At 46.8% G+C, this 17,312-nt stretch overlaps 1 protein-coding gene across 1 annotated transcript in view; it reads right to left on the minus strand.

The window, feature by feature from the left end:
• The window catches only part of PKP1 (plakophilin 1), a 184,789-nt gene extending 177,585 nt beyond the window's left edge, over positions 1–7,204 (minus strand). Inside the window, exon 1 of the mRNA XM_069756477.1 lies at positions 6,862–7,204. Coding sequence (XP_069612578.1) covers positions 6,862–7,069 — 208 coding nt within the window. The 5' untranslated portion in view covers positions 7,070–7,204. The remainder of the gene's footprint in view (positions 1–6,861) is intronic.
• Positions 7,205–17,312: the final 10,108 nt, after the last annotated feature.

Genomic DNA, 17,312 nt, shown 5'->3' on the forward strand with positions numbered 1-17,312 from the left:
TCAAGGCTGGTTCTGTAGTGCCAGTAGGCCCAGCTCCCCCTGTAGGACTGTTGGGGTTCGGTAACTGCGGCTGCCTCGCGGCCTAGCTGTTCTCTCCTCTCCTGTGGGCCTTGGGGTCCACCACCTGGTTCCAGCACCGTCAGCTGGTTCCGGGCCGAGCCTTTGGCTTAGGTGCCTCCTCCTGGGTAGCCGAGTTCCGCCAACGTTAGGCGGTCCTTGGTAGTGCTTTTAAGCGCGGGCACCTACAGCTTAGTAACCGGGTTCCAGCACCGTCAGCTGGTCCTCGGTCGTGCCATTGGCTCTTGCACACTGGGGCAACGCATCCGGGTTCCAGCACCGCCAGCTGGTTCTCGGCAGTGTTCTTGTCACAGGTACTCCCTCGTGCCAAGCCTGGTTTCAGCACCGTCAGCTGTTTCCGGGTTGTGTCAACTTCACTGAGACGCCTATGCTTGCCCCGTCGTGGGGCGGTCGAGTTAGCCAACTCCAGGGTGCCTCCAGTTTAGGAGCTTCCTATGTGGGCTGCGTGAACTGGTAGTCAAGGCTGGTTCTGTAGTGCCAGTAGGCCCAGCTCCCCCTGTAGGACTGTTGGGGTTCGGTAACTGCGGCTGCCTCGCGGCCTAGCTGTTCTCTCCTCTCCTGTGGGCCTTGGGGTCCACCACCTGGTTCCAGCACCGTCAGCTGGTTCCGGGCCGAGCCTTTGGCTTAGGTGCCTCCTCCTGGGTAGCCGAGTTCCGCCAACGCCAGGCGGTCCTTGGTAGTGCTTTTAAGCGCGGGCACCTACAGCTTAGTAACCGGGTTCCAGCACCGTCAGCTGGTCCTCGGTCGTGCCATTGGCTCTTGCACACTGGGGCAACGCATCTGGGTTCCAGCACCGCCAGCTGGTTCTCGGCAGTGTTCTTGTCACAGGTACTCCCTCGTGCCAAGCCTGGTTTCAGCACCGTCAGCTGTTTCCGGGTTGTGTCAACTTCACTGAGACGCCTATGCTTGCCCCGTCGTGGGGCGGTCGAGTTAGCCAACTCCAGGGTGCCTCCAGTTTAGGAGCTTCCTATGTGGGCTGCGTGAACTGGTAGTCAAGGCTGGTTCTGTAGTGCCAGTAGGCCCAGCTCCCCCTGTAGGACTGTTGGGGTTCGGTAACTGCGGCTGCCTCGCGGCCTAGCTGTTCTCTCCTCTCCTGTGGGCCTTGGGGTCCACCACCTGGTTCCAGCACCGTCAGCTGGTTCCGGGCCGAGCCTTTGGCTTAGGTGCCTCCTCCTGGGTAGCCGAGTTCCGCCAACGTTAGGCGGTCCTTGGTAGTGCTTTTAAGCGCGGGCACCTACAGCTTAGTAACCGGGTTCCAGCACCGTCAGCTGGTCCTCGGTCGTGCCATTGGCTCTTGCACACTGGGGCAACGCATCCGGGTTCCAGCACCGCCAGCTGGTTCTCGGCAGTGTTCTTGTCACAGGTACTCCCTCGTGCCAAGCCTGGTTTCAGCACCGTCAGCTGTTTCCGGGTTGTGTCAACTTCACTGAGACGCCTATGCTTGCCCCGTCGTGGGGCCGTCGAGTTAGCCAACTCCAGGGTGCCTCCAGTTTAGGAGCTTCCTATGTGGGCTGCGTGAACTGGTAGTCAAGGCTGGTTCTGTAGTGCCAGTAGGCCCAGCTCCCCCTGTAGGACTGTTGGGGTTCGGTAACTGCGGCTGCCTCGCGGCCTAGCTGTTCTCTCCTCTCCTGTGGGCCTTGGGGTCCACCACCTGGTTCCAGCACCGTCAGCTGGTTCCGGGCCGAGCCTTTGGCTTAGGTGCCTCCTCCTGGGTAGCCGAGTTCCGCCAACGCCAGGCGGTCCTTGGTAGTGCTTTTAAGCGCGGGCACCTACAGCTTAGTAACCGGGTTCCAGCACCGTCAGCTGGTCCTCGGTCGTGCCATTGGCTCTTGCACACTGGGGCAACGCATCTGGGTTCCAGCACCGCCAGCTGGTTCTCGGCAGTGTTCTTGTCACAGGTACTCCCTCGTGCCAAGCCTGGTTTCAGCACCGTCAGCTGTTTCCGGGTTGTGTCAACTTCACTGAGACGCCTATGCTTGCCCCGTCGTGGGGCGGTCGAGTTAGCCAACTCCAGGGTGCCTCCAGTTTAGGAGCTTCCTATGTGGGCTGCGTGAACTGGTAGTCAAGGCTGGTTCTGTAGTGCCAGTAGGCCCAGCTCCCCCTGTAGGACTGTTGGGGTTCGGTAACTGCGGCTGCCTCGCGGCCTAGCTGTTCTCTCCTCTCCTGTGGGCCTTGGGGTCCACCACCTGGTTCCAGCACCGTCAGCTGGTTCCGGGCCGAGCCTTTGGCTTAGGTGCCTCCTCCTGGGTAGCCGAGTTCCGCCAACGTTAGGCGGTCCTTGGTAGTGCTTTTAAGCGCGGGCACCTACAGCTTAGTAACCGGGTTCCAGCACCGTCAGCTGGTCCTCGGTCGTGCCATTGGCTCTTGCACACTGGGGCAACGCATCCGGGTTCCAGCACCGCCAGCTGGTTCTCGGCAGTGTTCTTGTCACAGGTACTCCCTCGTGCCAAGCCTGGTTTCAGCACCGTCAGCTGTTTCCGGGTTGTGTCAACTTCACTGAGACGCCTATGCTTGCCCCGTCGTGGGGCGGTCGAGTTAGCCAACTCCAGGGTGCCTCCAGTTTAGGAGCTTCCTATGTGGGCTGCGTGAACTGGTAGTCAAGGCTGGTTCTGTAGTGCCAGTAGGCCCAGATCCCCCTGTAGGACTGTTGGGGTTCGGTAACTGCGGCTGCCTCGCGGCCTAGCTGTTCTCTCCTCTCCTGTGGGCCTTGGGGTCCACCACCTGGTTCCAGCACCGTCAGCTGGTTCTCGGCAGTGTCTTTTGCTCTTGTACCTTCTGCTCCCCATCCTGGTTCCAGTACCGTCAGCTGGTTCCGGGCAGAGCCTTTGGCTTAGGTGCCTCCTTCTGGGTATCCAAGTTCCACCAATGTCAGGTGGTCCTTGGTAGTGCTTTCAGGCACGGGTACCTCCTGCTTAGTAACCGGGTTCCAGTAACGTCAGCTGGTCCTTGGTAGTTCCATTGGCTCTTGGACATTCGGCTACCCATCCGGGTTCCAGTACCGTCAGCTGGTTCTCGGCAGTGTCTTTTGCTCTTGTACCTTCTGCTCCCCATCCTGGTTCCAGTAACGTCATCTGGTTCCGGGCAGAGCCTTTGGCTTAGGTGCCTCCTTCTGGGTATCCGAGTTCCGCCAACGTCAGGCGGTCCTTGGTAGTGCTTTTTAGCACGGGTACCTCCTGCTTAGTAACCGGGTTCCAGTAACGTCAGCTGGTCCTCGGTAGTTCCATAGGCTCTTGAACCTTCGGGTAGCCATCCGAGTTCCAGTTCCATCAGCTGGTTCTTGGCATTTTCTCAGCCTTCTTGTACCTTCTGCTACATTTCCAAGTTGAAGACCCTAACGTCGACAACCCGGAAGACCACCCCGATGACGACGACCCGGAAGACCACCCCGATGACGACGACGACGACGACGGCAGAGACGACGACGGCTGAGACGACGACGGCGGAGATGACGACACTGGAGACGAAGACCCTGGAGACGACAACATGGAAGACCGAGAAGCAGAAGAACAAGAGGCTGCAGAACAAAGAGCAGAAGAACATTAAGCATAAGACTTAATATCAGAGCAAAAGATATTATCTAAATTATATGCAGAAGAAGACTAAGCAGTGTATGGGGGTGAGTCCGTTCCTCCTCGTGGTGCCCCTGGATAAAGCCTGATGCTGCAGGCCAAACTGAACGCGGACAAATGTAACTTTTGTGACTGGCAGAACGGAAGGTGTAATCTTCCAACTTTTATAGACAACAACTACGGGAATGCCTGTCACAAATGAGAATATGATGAAGAAGTAGAATAGGAAGAATAATAACAGTGGAATAAAAAGAATATGTAGAATAGGAAGAATAATAATAGTTGAAGAAAATGAATATGAAGAATGTAATAAAAAAAAAAATAGGTAGAAGATGAAGAAGAAGATGAATAAGGTGAAGAAGTTGATGTCAAGGATGCTGATGATGATGAAGATGAAAGTGTGGGAAAAGAAAAAAAAAAAAAAAAGAAAAAAAAGAAGGGGAAGGGCGTGGAATAGTGAAACATCAATATCTGACAAAATAAAAAAAATTTACATACTCAATATCTTTTTCAATCCGAACTTCTTTAAAAAAAAAAAAAAACATGCTATTCTATTTGATTGGACTAATCCTCATTGCCTTTAATGTCTCCGCCACCTCCCCCATACATCCTACATTATTCTTAGTTGTTTTCCTTCATGTAGAATGAACCTACAAGGAAAGAAAGGGTTTATTTTAATTCCGATATTTTGGTCCCATTGACTTGCATTGGGATCGGGTATCGGTATCGGCGATATCCGATATTTTTTGAATATCGGCCGATCCAAACCGATACCGATACTTTCCGATATCGGAAGGTATCGCTCAACACTATTCCTGACAGAATGCTTTTACGCATTGTTAGAATCATATTAGACTCCCTTGCTTAGAAAAGCCCTTTAATGGCTTCATTTTGGAATGGGGTGCGCAAACTGTTGCCATATGTCAGAAGAATACATCCAGATGCCAAGCAAAAAAGTGCATAGTACTTTTCTATATTCATATTTCTGTAGGAATTATATATACAGTATGTTAAAAATATAGCATAAACATGAGAGAAAACTGCTGATGGTACTGCTATATGGCAAGTAGTCTTTCATTTTTCAGCAGTATAAGTCAATGTAGATGAATAAAACTGTATTGCACTATAGGTTTTCACATACGTTGTTCAGCTATAAAAGGCAGAGAGGGAATCTGCTGGCTTGGGAATACTGTGCAATCTATGGGAATTATGTTATAGAACAAGCGGAGATGAACAAATTGGTATATATGTTTTTCTTAAAATAGTCAATATAACTTTTATATTATTACTTTCCATAATTGCTCATTCTGAGGACAGCATTTCCAAGTTGACAGGTTCCCTTTAAGTCACAGATGTTACATTGCAGTATAACAACCTTCATGATACCACTACAAGCAAGTGGCAAAAAGTGTGAACTAGCTGGATGCTTTGCAACTTGCTTCTACCCCCTCACCGCAATGCGGAAGCAGCGTGCTGCAGAAATCTTTGACAGTGTGAGCTGCGTCACAGGCAGTGCAGCCCTTTTCCACATTTAAAGGGAATTTGTCACCAGGTTTTTAATGCCCTCTCTGAGAGCACCATCACGTAGAGTTAGTGACCCTGATTCTAGTGATGTGTCACTTCCGTTACTGGTTCCTGAAGTTTTGATTCAAAATTGTTTTATCTGCTGCAGCTCTGCCACTTCTCTGAATGCTCAGCTCTGTATAACCCCACCCACACCACTGATTGGCAGCTTTCTATGTGCGCTGTGCATAGGCAGAAAGCTACCAATCCATGATTGGGGCATGGTTTGAATATCTGGCAGCAGGCCAAGTTGTCCTCTCCCGCTGATAAAGCAAAAACAATTATAAGAATTACAGCAAGCAGCCCAGTAAGTGACACATTGCTGGAATAAGGGAATTTCTTAGTGTACAGCCTTGAGCTAATGAAAAATAATAAATTCAGCCCTACGTACCACTTCATGCCCGTGTGCACAACTGACCGCTCACTGACTAATGCTAGTGAAGCTGAGCCTTTCTGGAGTGTGTAGGATAAAATCCATCATGTACTATACTTGTTGATTCAGCGGATGAGATTGGTAGTCTCTATAGCTTATGGCTGTGCTTACATTCACAATGCAAGTAAAACACACACAGAACTGTAGACGGATACAAACCTAACCCATTCTTAGCCTTTCTTCACACAGAATTTTTTTACTGATTTTTTTTGTGGCTTGTATAGACAACAAGAACTGGTATTTTTTTGAAATTTTTTTTATATGCATTAGGAAGAATTTATCAAGCTAAATGCACCAGAATTCTGCCATATTTATGGGTTTTTGGACACATTCTGCCTCCTAATCGAGGCAGGTTTCGATGAAAAGGAGCATGGTTTAGGTGAAAGAGAGAATGGTCTGTGGAGGACATTTCTGGAACAAAGAAAGCCAGCTAATTGGCACTCTAAAAATATGCCAAACTTATCAAGTAGCATTAGTTACTTTGACAAATCTAGCACACTCTAAAGGTTCATTTACATGATCTGACCCACAGCATTAAACGGCCGCCGATTGGTAATTTTTTTCCGCTTAATCGCCTGCTTAAACAGGCAGACCATGCTTAGCAATACACACAGATTCATCAGTGCATCTAGGCTGCCAAGTTCTCCGCAGCATATGTCCTGTTTGTACATGATGAGCTGCTGAAAAAGATGATCTATAGGCAGAACAAAAGATCATTTCACCAGACAGACGAGCTTGTTTGTTGGGTAATCGGCAACCTGATTGTACTGCATGATTATCGGGAGATGAGCATTCCTGGGAATGCTTGTCCACGATCATCTTTCAATCTCAAGGGACCTTAATTAGACAATACTGACAAATCTACCTTATCCCTTCAATGGAAAAAAAACATGAAATAATGTCACGCCTAGAACATGTTGCATTTGAATAAAAAATTACCAATGAAACAAAAAATGTGTAACTTCCCACATGTGGCGTATTTTTTGTGTGTCCATTTTGACAAACGATGAAAGAAACCACTGTGGCACCATGGAATAGCCAAGATGTGGCTTCAGGAAAAAAGCAGCATAAAAAAACGCTGTTTGGATCCATAAGGCCTCATAAAATAAAAAATATATAATGACCATGTACTATTAAAATAAATTAGAACAGATACAGACTAATCAAGCCATTATTCCCCTACCAGACAATGGTACGCTACATAGCAAGCACATTTACCTCTAGTGCCGTAATTCACGGCAGAAGACTGTGAACTCCTTGGCTTCTGCCTCCTTACTGTCATCATTACTTGCTCTTGAACTCGCTGGTCCCTGCCAGTCCCACTTCTCAGATGATTATCTGAAGGGACAGCTAAGGAAGATTCATTTTGCCACAGAAAGATTTCTGATGCCAGGGCAGTTTTCAGTGGCGATGGTGAAGACAACATGGCGAGCGCAGTGTGTACACACAGAGTTTATAAATGAAGGTCTATGCCACGGAAAACAAATTCCTCGGTTAAAGACGAATGCAAAAGCCTCACGCAGCTCAATAGATGTATCTCTCTCTGGTGACTTACTTGACAGTGAAGTCTGTACAAGTCTAATTCTGTAAGGGCGTGTCGGCGTTTGTGTGACACACCTTGATATTTTGAACCACTCCTTAGTTGTGTCTTAAAATCTGTTTATGACCAGTTTAGTCACATAGATTCGGGCAGGGCACTGCAAGGCATCCTTCACACATACGTAAGAAATGCATAGAGATGTATTTTTGCGCATTTTATCCTGTGCACATTAGTAGAGCTGTAATGACAAGAGAATACTAGTGCTACTGTCTTACAAGACAAGCTCGAGAGATGTGTATCATCTCAGTAGAAGACAGGTTATTATGCAACGTGTGGGTGTAAGCGACTATTACTCAGAGTAAGGAATAGTCATATACTGTGTCACATAGCTTGTTAGGCCTGTCGTGTTATACACACCCAGATGAAATGCACGCACCACCATTCTGACATACACACCAACTTTATAGACTAAGAACCACACCTTTAGCATCACACCTTCAGACCCGTTCCCCAACATTTAGGCTTATCCTCCAATTAACTATTTCCTAAATCTGAAAATGAGCCATACAAAAAAGTACCCAAAAAGTTCCTAATAAGTACAGTACCTAAATTATCGTTACAGTATATACAGCAAAATCCAAATTTATTCTGCAAAATTACAATTTAGGTTCGTTTGCCAGTATGTTCGTGCATATTTTCTCGTCTCTGTCAGAATCCATTTTTTTTTCTAATGGAGACAGCAAAAGAGGCACTAATTTAGTGTGAATCTAGTATAATCTGGAGCCATAGCGCTCTTGGTCAACAATCTTTCAGGGATTTTTTTGGTGCCCTACTTGAGTAACATGCATATATTTAATTCCTAAGCCATAAATTTAGTAATAAATAACCAAGACACCTCAAACTCTTCAAAATATACAACCAAAACCAACAAAAATCTGAATCTCATGATATCTGTTAAAACAGGTTAAGAACAAGTACACTAAAAATTAGGAAAAAAAACAACTATTACCACTATTACAATATGCACATTACATACCTATGTGCATATATGTGTATTTACTAGCGAACTATTCATGTGAACGGAGAGAGAAATTAGAAAGCCAGCACTGAAAGGGATGTGACTAAAAGTAAATAAGATGATTATTTCCATAGTGTAACATCCTCCTGATGTGTGTCCCTGCGCCCCAATGAGTGTTTTGCCCAGCTTTGTCACAGGGCGAGTCAGGGGAGGGAGCACGGCAGACAAATATAGTGAGAATCAATTATGACTGGCCACTACCGGTCTAAAATAGCATTATTCAGCATCCTTTACATATAAAATATCTGACCTCATGTTCTGTATTATCGGCACATGCAACATCCAGTGCTGTAACAGTCAAAGGTAACTCCCGCTTGTCAGATTATTATGTGAGTGTGCAGCGCCTGTGTCGTGGAAACTACCATAGCATGTCATGCAGGCACACTCAGTAGACTGACTCGTGTGCACCAGGCAGAAGATCTTCCACTTGAGCTATTCAGTAGTTATGAGTAGAGATGAGCGAATATGTTCGGCTCCCACCTTACCGAATAAGCTGCAGGGGAAACCGGATACCTGGAGCGCTCCTGCTGATCAGCTGTCCAGCACCACAGCTGCAATAAACAGGCTTCCATGCATGTGTTGTGACAGTGAAACAGCCGCGACACATGCAGCTGTGGCGCTGCACAGCTGATCAGCAGGAGCGATCCATGTATCCGGTTTCCTCTGCAGCTTATTCGGTAAGCGCTATAGCTTGCCAAATAAGGAGGGAGCTAAACATATTCTCTAGTTATCAGCGAACGTGTTCAGATAAGATGTTATCAGAGCATATCATGGGCTAACCAAGTGACTTTGGCGTGCTCGAATAATATGTTTGAATCCCAGCATCTGCATGTCTCGTGACTGTTCGACAACCGCAACACATGCAGGGATTGCCTGGCAAACAGGTAGTCCCTGCATTTGTTGCAGCTGTCGAACAGGTGCCAGACATGCAGGCGCAGGGATGTACAGTGGGTACGGGAAGTATTCATACCCCTTTAAACTTTTCACTCTTTGCTTCATTACAGCCATTTGGTAAATTCAAAAAAGTTCATTTTTTTCTTATTAACCCCTTCATGACCCAGCCTATTTTGACCTTAAAGACCTTGCCGTTTTTTGCAGTTCTGACCAGTGTCCCTTTATGAGGTAATAACTCAGGAACGCTTCAATGGATCCTAGCGGTTCTGAGAATGTTTTTTCGAGACATATTGGGCTTCATGTTAGTGGTAAATTTAGGTCAATAAATTCTGTGTTTATTTGTGATAAAAACGGAAATTTGGCGAAAATTTTGAAAATTTCGCAATTTTCACATTTTTAATTTTTATTCTGTTAAACCAGAGAGTTATGTGACACAAAATAGTTAATAAATAACATTTCCCACACGTCTACTTTACAACAGCACAATTTTGGAAACAAAATTTTTTTTTGCTAGGAAGTTATAAGGGTTAAAATTTGACCAGCGATTTCTCATTTTTACAACGAAATTTACAAAACCATTTTTTTTAGGGACCACCTCACATTTGAAGTCAGTTTGAGGGGTCTATATGGCTGAAAATACCCAAAAGTGACACCATTCTAAAAACTGCACCCCTCAAGGTGCACAAAACCACATTCAAGAAGTTTATTAACCCTTCAGGTGCTTCACAGCAGCAGAAGCAACATGGAAGGAAAAAATGAACATTTAACTTTTTAGTCACAAAAATGATTTTTCAGCAACAATTTTTTTATTTTTCCAATGGTAAAAGGAGAAACTGAACCACGAAAGTTGTTGTCCAATTTGTCCTGAGTACGCTGATAACTCATATGTGGGGGTAAACCACTGTTTGGGCGCACGGCAGGGCTTGGAAGGGAAGGAGCGCCATTTGACTTTTTGAATGAAAAATTGGCTCCACTCTTTAGCGGACACCATGTCACGTTTGGAGAGCCCCCGTGTGCCTAAAAATTGGAGCTCCCCCACAAGTGACCCCATTTTGGAAACTAGATGCCCCAAGGAACTTATCTACATGCATAGTGAGCCCTTTAAACCCCAAGGTGCTTCACAAATTGATCCGTAAAAATGAAAAAGTACTTTTTTTTCACAAAAAAATTCTTTTAGCCTCAATTTTTTCATTTTGACATGGACAACAGGATAAAATGGATCCTAAAATTTGTTGGGCAATTTCTCTTGAGTACACTGATACCTCACATGTGGAGGTAAACCACTGTTTGGGCACATGGTAAGGCTCGGAAGGGAAGGAGCGCCATTTGACTTTTTGAATGAAAAATTATATCCATCGTTAGCGGACACCATGTCGCGTTTGGAGAGACCCTGTGTGCCTAAACATTGGAGCTCCCCCACAAGTAACCCCATTTTGGAAACTGGACCCCCCAAGGAACTTATCTAGATGCCTAGTGAGCACTTTAAACCCTCAGGTGCTTCACAAATTGATCCGAAAAAAGGAAAAAGTACTTTTTTTTCACAAAAAATTTATTTTTGCCTCAATTTTTTCATTTTCACTTGGGCAATAGGATAAAATGGATCCTAAAATTTGTTGAGCAATTTCTCCCGAGTACGACGATACCTCATATGTGGGGGTAAACCAGTGTTTGGGCACACGGCAGGGCTCGCAAGGGAAGACGCGCCTTTTGACTTTTTGAATGGAAAATTAGCTCCAATTGTTAGCGGACACCATGTCGCGTTTGGAGAGCCCCTGTGTGCCTATGCATTGGAGCTCCCCCACAAGTGACCCCATTTTGGAAACTAGACCCCCCAAGGAACTTAACTAGATGCATACTGAGCACTTTAAACCCCCAGGTGCTTCACAGAAGTTTATAATGCAGAGCCATGAAAATAAAAAATAGTTTTTCTTTTCTCAAAAATGATTTTTTAGCCTGGAATTTCCTATTTTGTCAATGGTAATAGGAGAAATTGGACAACAAATGTTGTTGTCCAGTTTGTCCTGAGTACGCAGATACCCCATATGTGGGGGTAAACCACTGTTTGGGCGCACGGCAGGGCTCAGAAGGGAAGGCACGCCATTTGGCTTTTTAAATGGAAAATTAGCTCCAATCATTAGCGGACACCATGTCGCGTTTGGAGAGCCCCTGTGTGCCTAAACATTGGAGATCCCCCACAAATGACCCCATTTTGGAAACTAGACCCCCAAAGGAACTAATGTAGATGTGTGGTGAGCACTTTGAACCCTCAAGTGCTTCACAGAAGTTTATAACGCAGAGCCATGAAAAATTAAAAAAAAATGTCTTTTCTCAAAAATGATTTTGTAGCCCGCTATTTTTTATTTTCCCAAGGGTAACAGGAGAAATTTGACCCCAAAAGTTGTTTTCCAGTTTCTCCTGAGTACGCTGATACCCCATATGTGGGGGTAAACCACTGTTTAGGCACATGCTGGGGCTCGGAAGTGAAGTAGTGACGTTTTGAAATGCAGACTTTGATGGAATGCTCTGCGGGCGTCACGTTGCGTTTGCAGAGCCCCTGATGTGGCTAAACAGTAGAAACCCCCCACAAGTGACCCTATTTTGGAAACTAGAAAGGAAAGGAACTTATCTAGATGTGAGGTGAGCACTTTGAACCCCCAAGTGCTTCACAGAAGTTCATAACACAGAGCAGTGAAAATAATAAATACGTTTTCTTTCCTCAAAAATAATTATTTAGCCCAGAATTTTTTATTTTCCCAAGGGTTACAGGAGAAATTGGACCACAAAAGTTGTCCAGTTTGTCCTGAGTACGCTGATACCCCATGTGTGGGGGTAAACCACTGTTTCGGCACACGTCGGGGCTCGGAAGTGAGGGAGCACCATTTGACTTTATGAATACAAGATTGGCTGGAATCAATTGTGGCGCCATGTTGCGTTTGGAGACCCCTGATGTGCCTAAACAGTGGAAACCCCTCAATTCTACCTCCAACACTAACCCCAACACACCCCTAACTCTAATCCCAACTGTAGCCATAACCCTAACCACAACCCTAACCCCAACACACCCCTAACCACAACCCTAATTCCAACCCTAACCCTAAGGCTATGTGCCCACGTTGCGGATTCGTGTGAGATTTTTCAGCATCATTTTTGAAAAATCCGTGGGTAAAAGGCACTGCGTTTTACCTGCGGATTTACCGCGGATTTCCAGCATTTTTTGTGCGGATTTCAACTGTGGATTCCTATTGAGAAACAGGTGTAAAACGCTGCGGAATCCGCACAAAGAATTGACATGCTGCGGTAAATACAACGCAGCGTTTCCGCGTGGTATTTTCCACACCATGGGCACAGCGGTTTTGGTTTTCCATATGTTTACATGGTACTGTAAACCTGATGGAACACTGCTGCGAATCCGCAGCGGCCAATCCGCTGCGGATCCGCAGCCAAATCCGCACCGTGTGCACATAGCCTAATTCTAAAGGTATGTGCACACGCTGCGGAAAACGCTGCGGATCCGCAGCAGTTTCCCATGAATTTACAGTTCAATGTAAACCTATGGGAAACAAAAATCGCTGTACACATGCTGCGGAAAAACTGCACAGAAACGCAGCGGTTTACATTCAGCAGCATGTCACTTCTTTCTGCGGATTCCGCAGCGGTTTTACAACTGCTCCAATAGTAAACCGCAGTTGTAAAACCGCAGTGAAATGCGCAGAAAAACCATGGTAAATCCGTGATAAATCCACAGCGGTTTAGCACTGCGGATTTATCAAATCCGCAGCGGAAAAATCCGCAGAGGAACAGAATACGTGTGCACATACCGAAACCCTAACCCTAAGCCTACCCCTACCCCTAACCCTAGCCCTAACCCTAGCCCTAACCCTAACCCTACCCCTACCCCTAACCCTACCCCTAACCCTAAACCTAACCCTACCCCTAACCCTAAACCTAACCCTACCCCTAACCCTAACCCTACCCCTAACCCTAACCCTAACCCTACCCCTAACCCTAACCCTACCCCTAACCCTAACCCTACCCCTAACCCTAACCCTAGTTCTTACCCCAACCTTAGTGGAAAAAAAATATATATATATATATATTTTTTATTGTCCCTACCGATGGGGGTGACAAAGGGGGGGGGGGTCATTTACTATTTTTTTTATTTTGATCACTGAGATAGGTTATATCTCAGTGATCAAAACTCACTTTGGAACGAATCTGCCTGCCGGCAGATTCGGCGGGCGCACTGCACATGCGCCCGCCATTTTGGAAGATGGCGGCGCCCAGGAAAGAAGACGGACGGATCCCGGGAGGCTAGGTAAGTATAAGGGGGGGGAGATCAGGGCACGGGAGGGGGGCGTCGGAGCACGGGGGGTGGATCGGAGCATGGGGGGTTGATCGGAACACGGGTGGGTGGATTGGAGCACGGGGGGGTGGATCGGAGCACGGGGTGGGAGATCGCTGTGCGGGGGGGTGGATCAGAGCACAGGGGGATCGCTGTGCGGGGGGGTGATCGGAGTGCGGGGGGGTTTGATTGGAGCACGGGGGTGTGATTGGAGCACGGGGGGAGTGGACAGGAGGACGGGGGAGCGGAGCACAGGACGGAGGGGAGCGGACCACAGATCGGAGGGCTGGGGGGGCGATCGTTGGGGTGGGGTGGGTGCACATAAGTGTTTCCAGCCATGGCCGATGATATTGCAGCATCGGCCATGGCTGGATTGTAATATTTCACCAGTTTTTTAGGTGAAATATTACAAATCGCTCTGATTGGCAGTTTCACTTTCAACAGCCAATCAGAGCGATCGTAGCCACGGGGGGGTGAAGCCACCCCCCCCTGGGCTAAACTACCACTCCCCCTGTCCCTGCAGGCCGGGTGAAATTGGAGTTAACCCTTTCACCCGATCTGCAGGGACGCGATTTTTCTGTGACACAGCATATGCGTCACAGGTCGGATTGGCACCGACTTTCATGACGCATACGCTGTGTCACAGGTCGGGAAGGGGTTAATGTACACTCTGCACCCCATCTTGACTGTAAAAAACAGAAATGCAGAAATTTTTGCAAATGTAATAAAAAAGAAAAACTGAAATATGACATGGTCATAAGTATTCAGACCCTTTGCTCAGACACTCATATTCAAGTCACATGCTGTCCATTTCCATGTCATCCTCCTTGAGATGGTTCTACTCCTTCATTGGAGTCCAGCTGTGTTTAATTAAACTGATAGGACTTGATTTGGAAAGGCACACACCTGTCTATATAAGACCTGACAGCTCACAGTGCATGTCAGACCAAATGAGAATAATGAGGTAAAAAGGAACTGGCCAGGGAGCTCAGAGACAGAATTGTAGCAAGGCACAGATCTGACCAAGGTGACAACAGAATTTCTGCAGTACTCAAGGTTCCTAAGAGCACAGTGGCCTCCATAATCCTTAAATGGAAGAAGTTTGGGACCACCAGAAGTCTTCCTAGACCTGGCCATCCAGCCAAACTAAGCAATTGTGGGAGAAGAGCCTTGGTGAGAGAGGTAAAGAAGAACCCCAAGATTAGTGTGGGTGAGCTCCAGAGATGCAGTAAGGAGATGGTAGAAAGTTCCACAAAGTCAGCTATCACTGCAGCCCTTCACCAGTCGGGACTTTATGGCAGAGTGGCCCAATGAAAGCCTCTCCTCAGTGCAAGACATATGAAAGTTTGCATAGAGTTTGCTAAAAAAACACATGAAGGACTCCCAGACAATGAGAACTAAGATTCTCTGGTCTGATGAGATGAAAATAGACCTTTTTGGTGATAATTCTAAGCAGTATGTGTGGACAAAACAAGACACCGCTCATCATCTGCCCAATACAATCCCAACAGTGAAACATGGTGGTGGCAGCATCATGCTATGGGGTTGTTTTTCAGCTGCAGGGACAGGAAGACTGGTTGTCATTGAAGGAAACATGAATGCGGCCAAGTACAGATATATCCTGGATGAAAACCTCTTCCAGAGTGCTCTGGACCTCAGACTTGGCTGAAGGTTCACCTTCCAACACGACAATGACCCTAAGCACACAGCTAAAATAACAAAGGAGTGGCTTCAGAACAACTCTGCAACCATTCTTGACTGGCCCAGCCAGAGCTTTGACCTAAACCCAATCGAGCATCTCTGGAAAGGCCTGAAAATGGCTGTCCACCATTGTTAACTATCCAACCTGACGGAACTGGAGAGGGTCTGCAAGGAACAATGGCAGAGGATCCTCAAATCCTGGTGTGAAAAATGTGTTGCATCATTCCCAAGAAGACTCATGGCTGTACTAGCTCAAAAGGGTGCTTCTACTCAATACTGAGCAAAGGGTCTGAATAGGTATGACAATGTGATATTTCATTTTTTTTTATAAATTAGCAAAAATTACTACATTTCTGGGTTTTTTTTAGTCAAGATGGGGTGCAGAGTGCACATTAATGAGAAAAAAATGTATTTTTTTGAATTTACCAAATGGCTGCAATGAATCAAAGAGTAAAAAATTAAAGGGGTATAAATCGTTTCCGTACCCACTGTATGTATTGTATTTATATGTATGTATGTATTTATGCAATGTGTATGCGTATCTGTGTATGTATGTGTATGCATATATGTGTGAAGAATCACACATGGGGATCATGGGGTGCATTAAGAGGTCTGGAAACACATGATGAGAGCATTATGCTGCCTCTCTACAAATCCCTGGTTAGACCGCACATGGAGTACTGTGTACAGTAGGGTTGAGCGACCTTGACCTTTTTAGAGTCGAGTCGTGTTTCGCAAAACCCGACGATCTTAGAAGTCGAGTCGAGTGGAATCGGCCGATTATCGCGAAAAGTCGGGTATCGACCGAAACACGAAACCCAATGCAAGTCAATGGGGGAGCATAGTCGGCAGTGAGTGGAGGCCAGGAAAACACCTACACTGCCCATTTTAATGGCAAAAACATCCATTCTTTTTACTGAAGCTTGTCAATCGTAATTTAGCTTATAATAATTGGAAGGCATTTGAAATTGGGGGTCATTTGGCTAAAGTTGTGGGGGGTAGGGCTGGTTCAAGTAATTAGTGGGCCCAGGAAATCTGGAACGCGTCACGGCAGTGGAGCAGGGAGAGGAAAGTATTTCAACTTTGCAAGTGCTGTGATCCTGAGCAAGCAGGGGGGGCCCACTCGTTGGCACTGGCACTGGCACAGGGCCCCTCAAAGTACAGCGGTGTGTTTGCACGGCGGGGGCGCCTCCCACCGGCAGCAACACTTTTGCGTACTATGAGAGGCCCTGTGCCAGTGACGTCGCCAACTAGTATTCCTCCCCCCACCTGATGAAGGAACCTGCACTTTCATCTGCACCTTCCTCTTTGTCCCCGTGTAAGGTGGTATGGTATGCGGGAAGAGGAACCTGACTTTCAGCAGGGTCACAATCTTGCTGTGTAGCGTGCACGGGGAATTTAGCGTTATGGGTCAATGTACCAGCAGACTCATCTATCACTGGCTGGGCAATGGGCAGGATGAGGAGGAAACACAGATATAGGCCCAAAGAATAAAGTGGGCTAAATGCAGTTCAAAATTGGTAACACAGGACTAACCAGGGGGCATTGCAGTGGAATACAACTGGAATGAGAGGCTGACACAGAGAGTAGGCCCAAATCAGTAAGTAGTCGAAATGCAGTTCAAAATTGGCAACCGTAGTAAACAGGCGGCACAGCTTTGTTCAGTGGAGGAGAACAGCAAGGAGTGGCAGACACTGATAGTAGGCCCCAACCCAACTAGTAGGCCAAATGCAGTCTAACATTAACAACTACTTAATGAGAGCCTGAAAATGGAATTTCAGGACAGGAAACCAGGAGAACAGCAAGGAGTGGCAGACACCGATAGTAGGCCCCAACCCAACTAGTACGCCAAATGCAGTTGTTCCATTTAACCACAATTTTATGAGAGCCTGAACATAGAAACTCAGGAAAGGCAACCTGGAGAACACCTTGTAGTGTAACACACCATCTCTCTACACCCCATACCCAATTTGTAGGCCTAATGCAGTGTAGTTTCCAACAACTACTAAACGAGAGCAGGAAGATCGAAGCAATGGCGAGGAAACCTGGGGAACACCTAGGAGTGGAACACACCATCTCTCTACACCCCATACCCAATTTGTAGGCCTAATGCA

The sequence above is a fragment of the Ranitomeya imitator genome, chromosome 3 (assembly GCF_032444005.1).
Source record: "Ranitomeya imitator isolate aRanImi1 chromosome 3, aRanImi1.pri, whole genome shotgun sequence".
Lineage (NCBI taxonomy): Eukaryota > Metazoa > Chordata > Amphibia > Anura > Dendrobatidae > Ranitomeya > Ranitomeya imitator.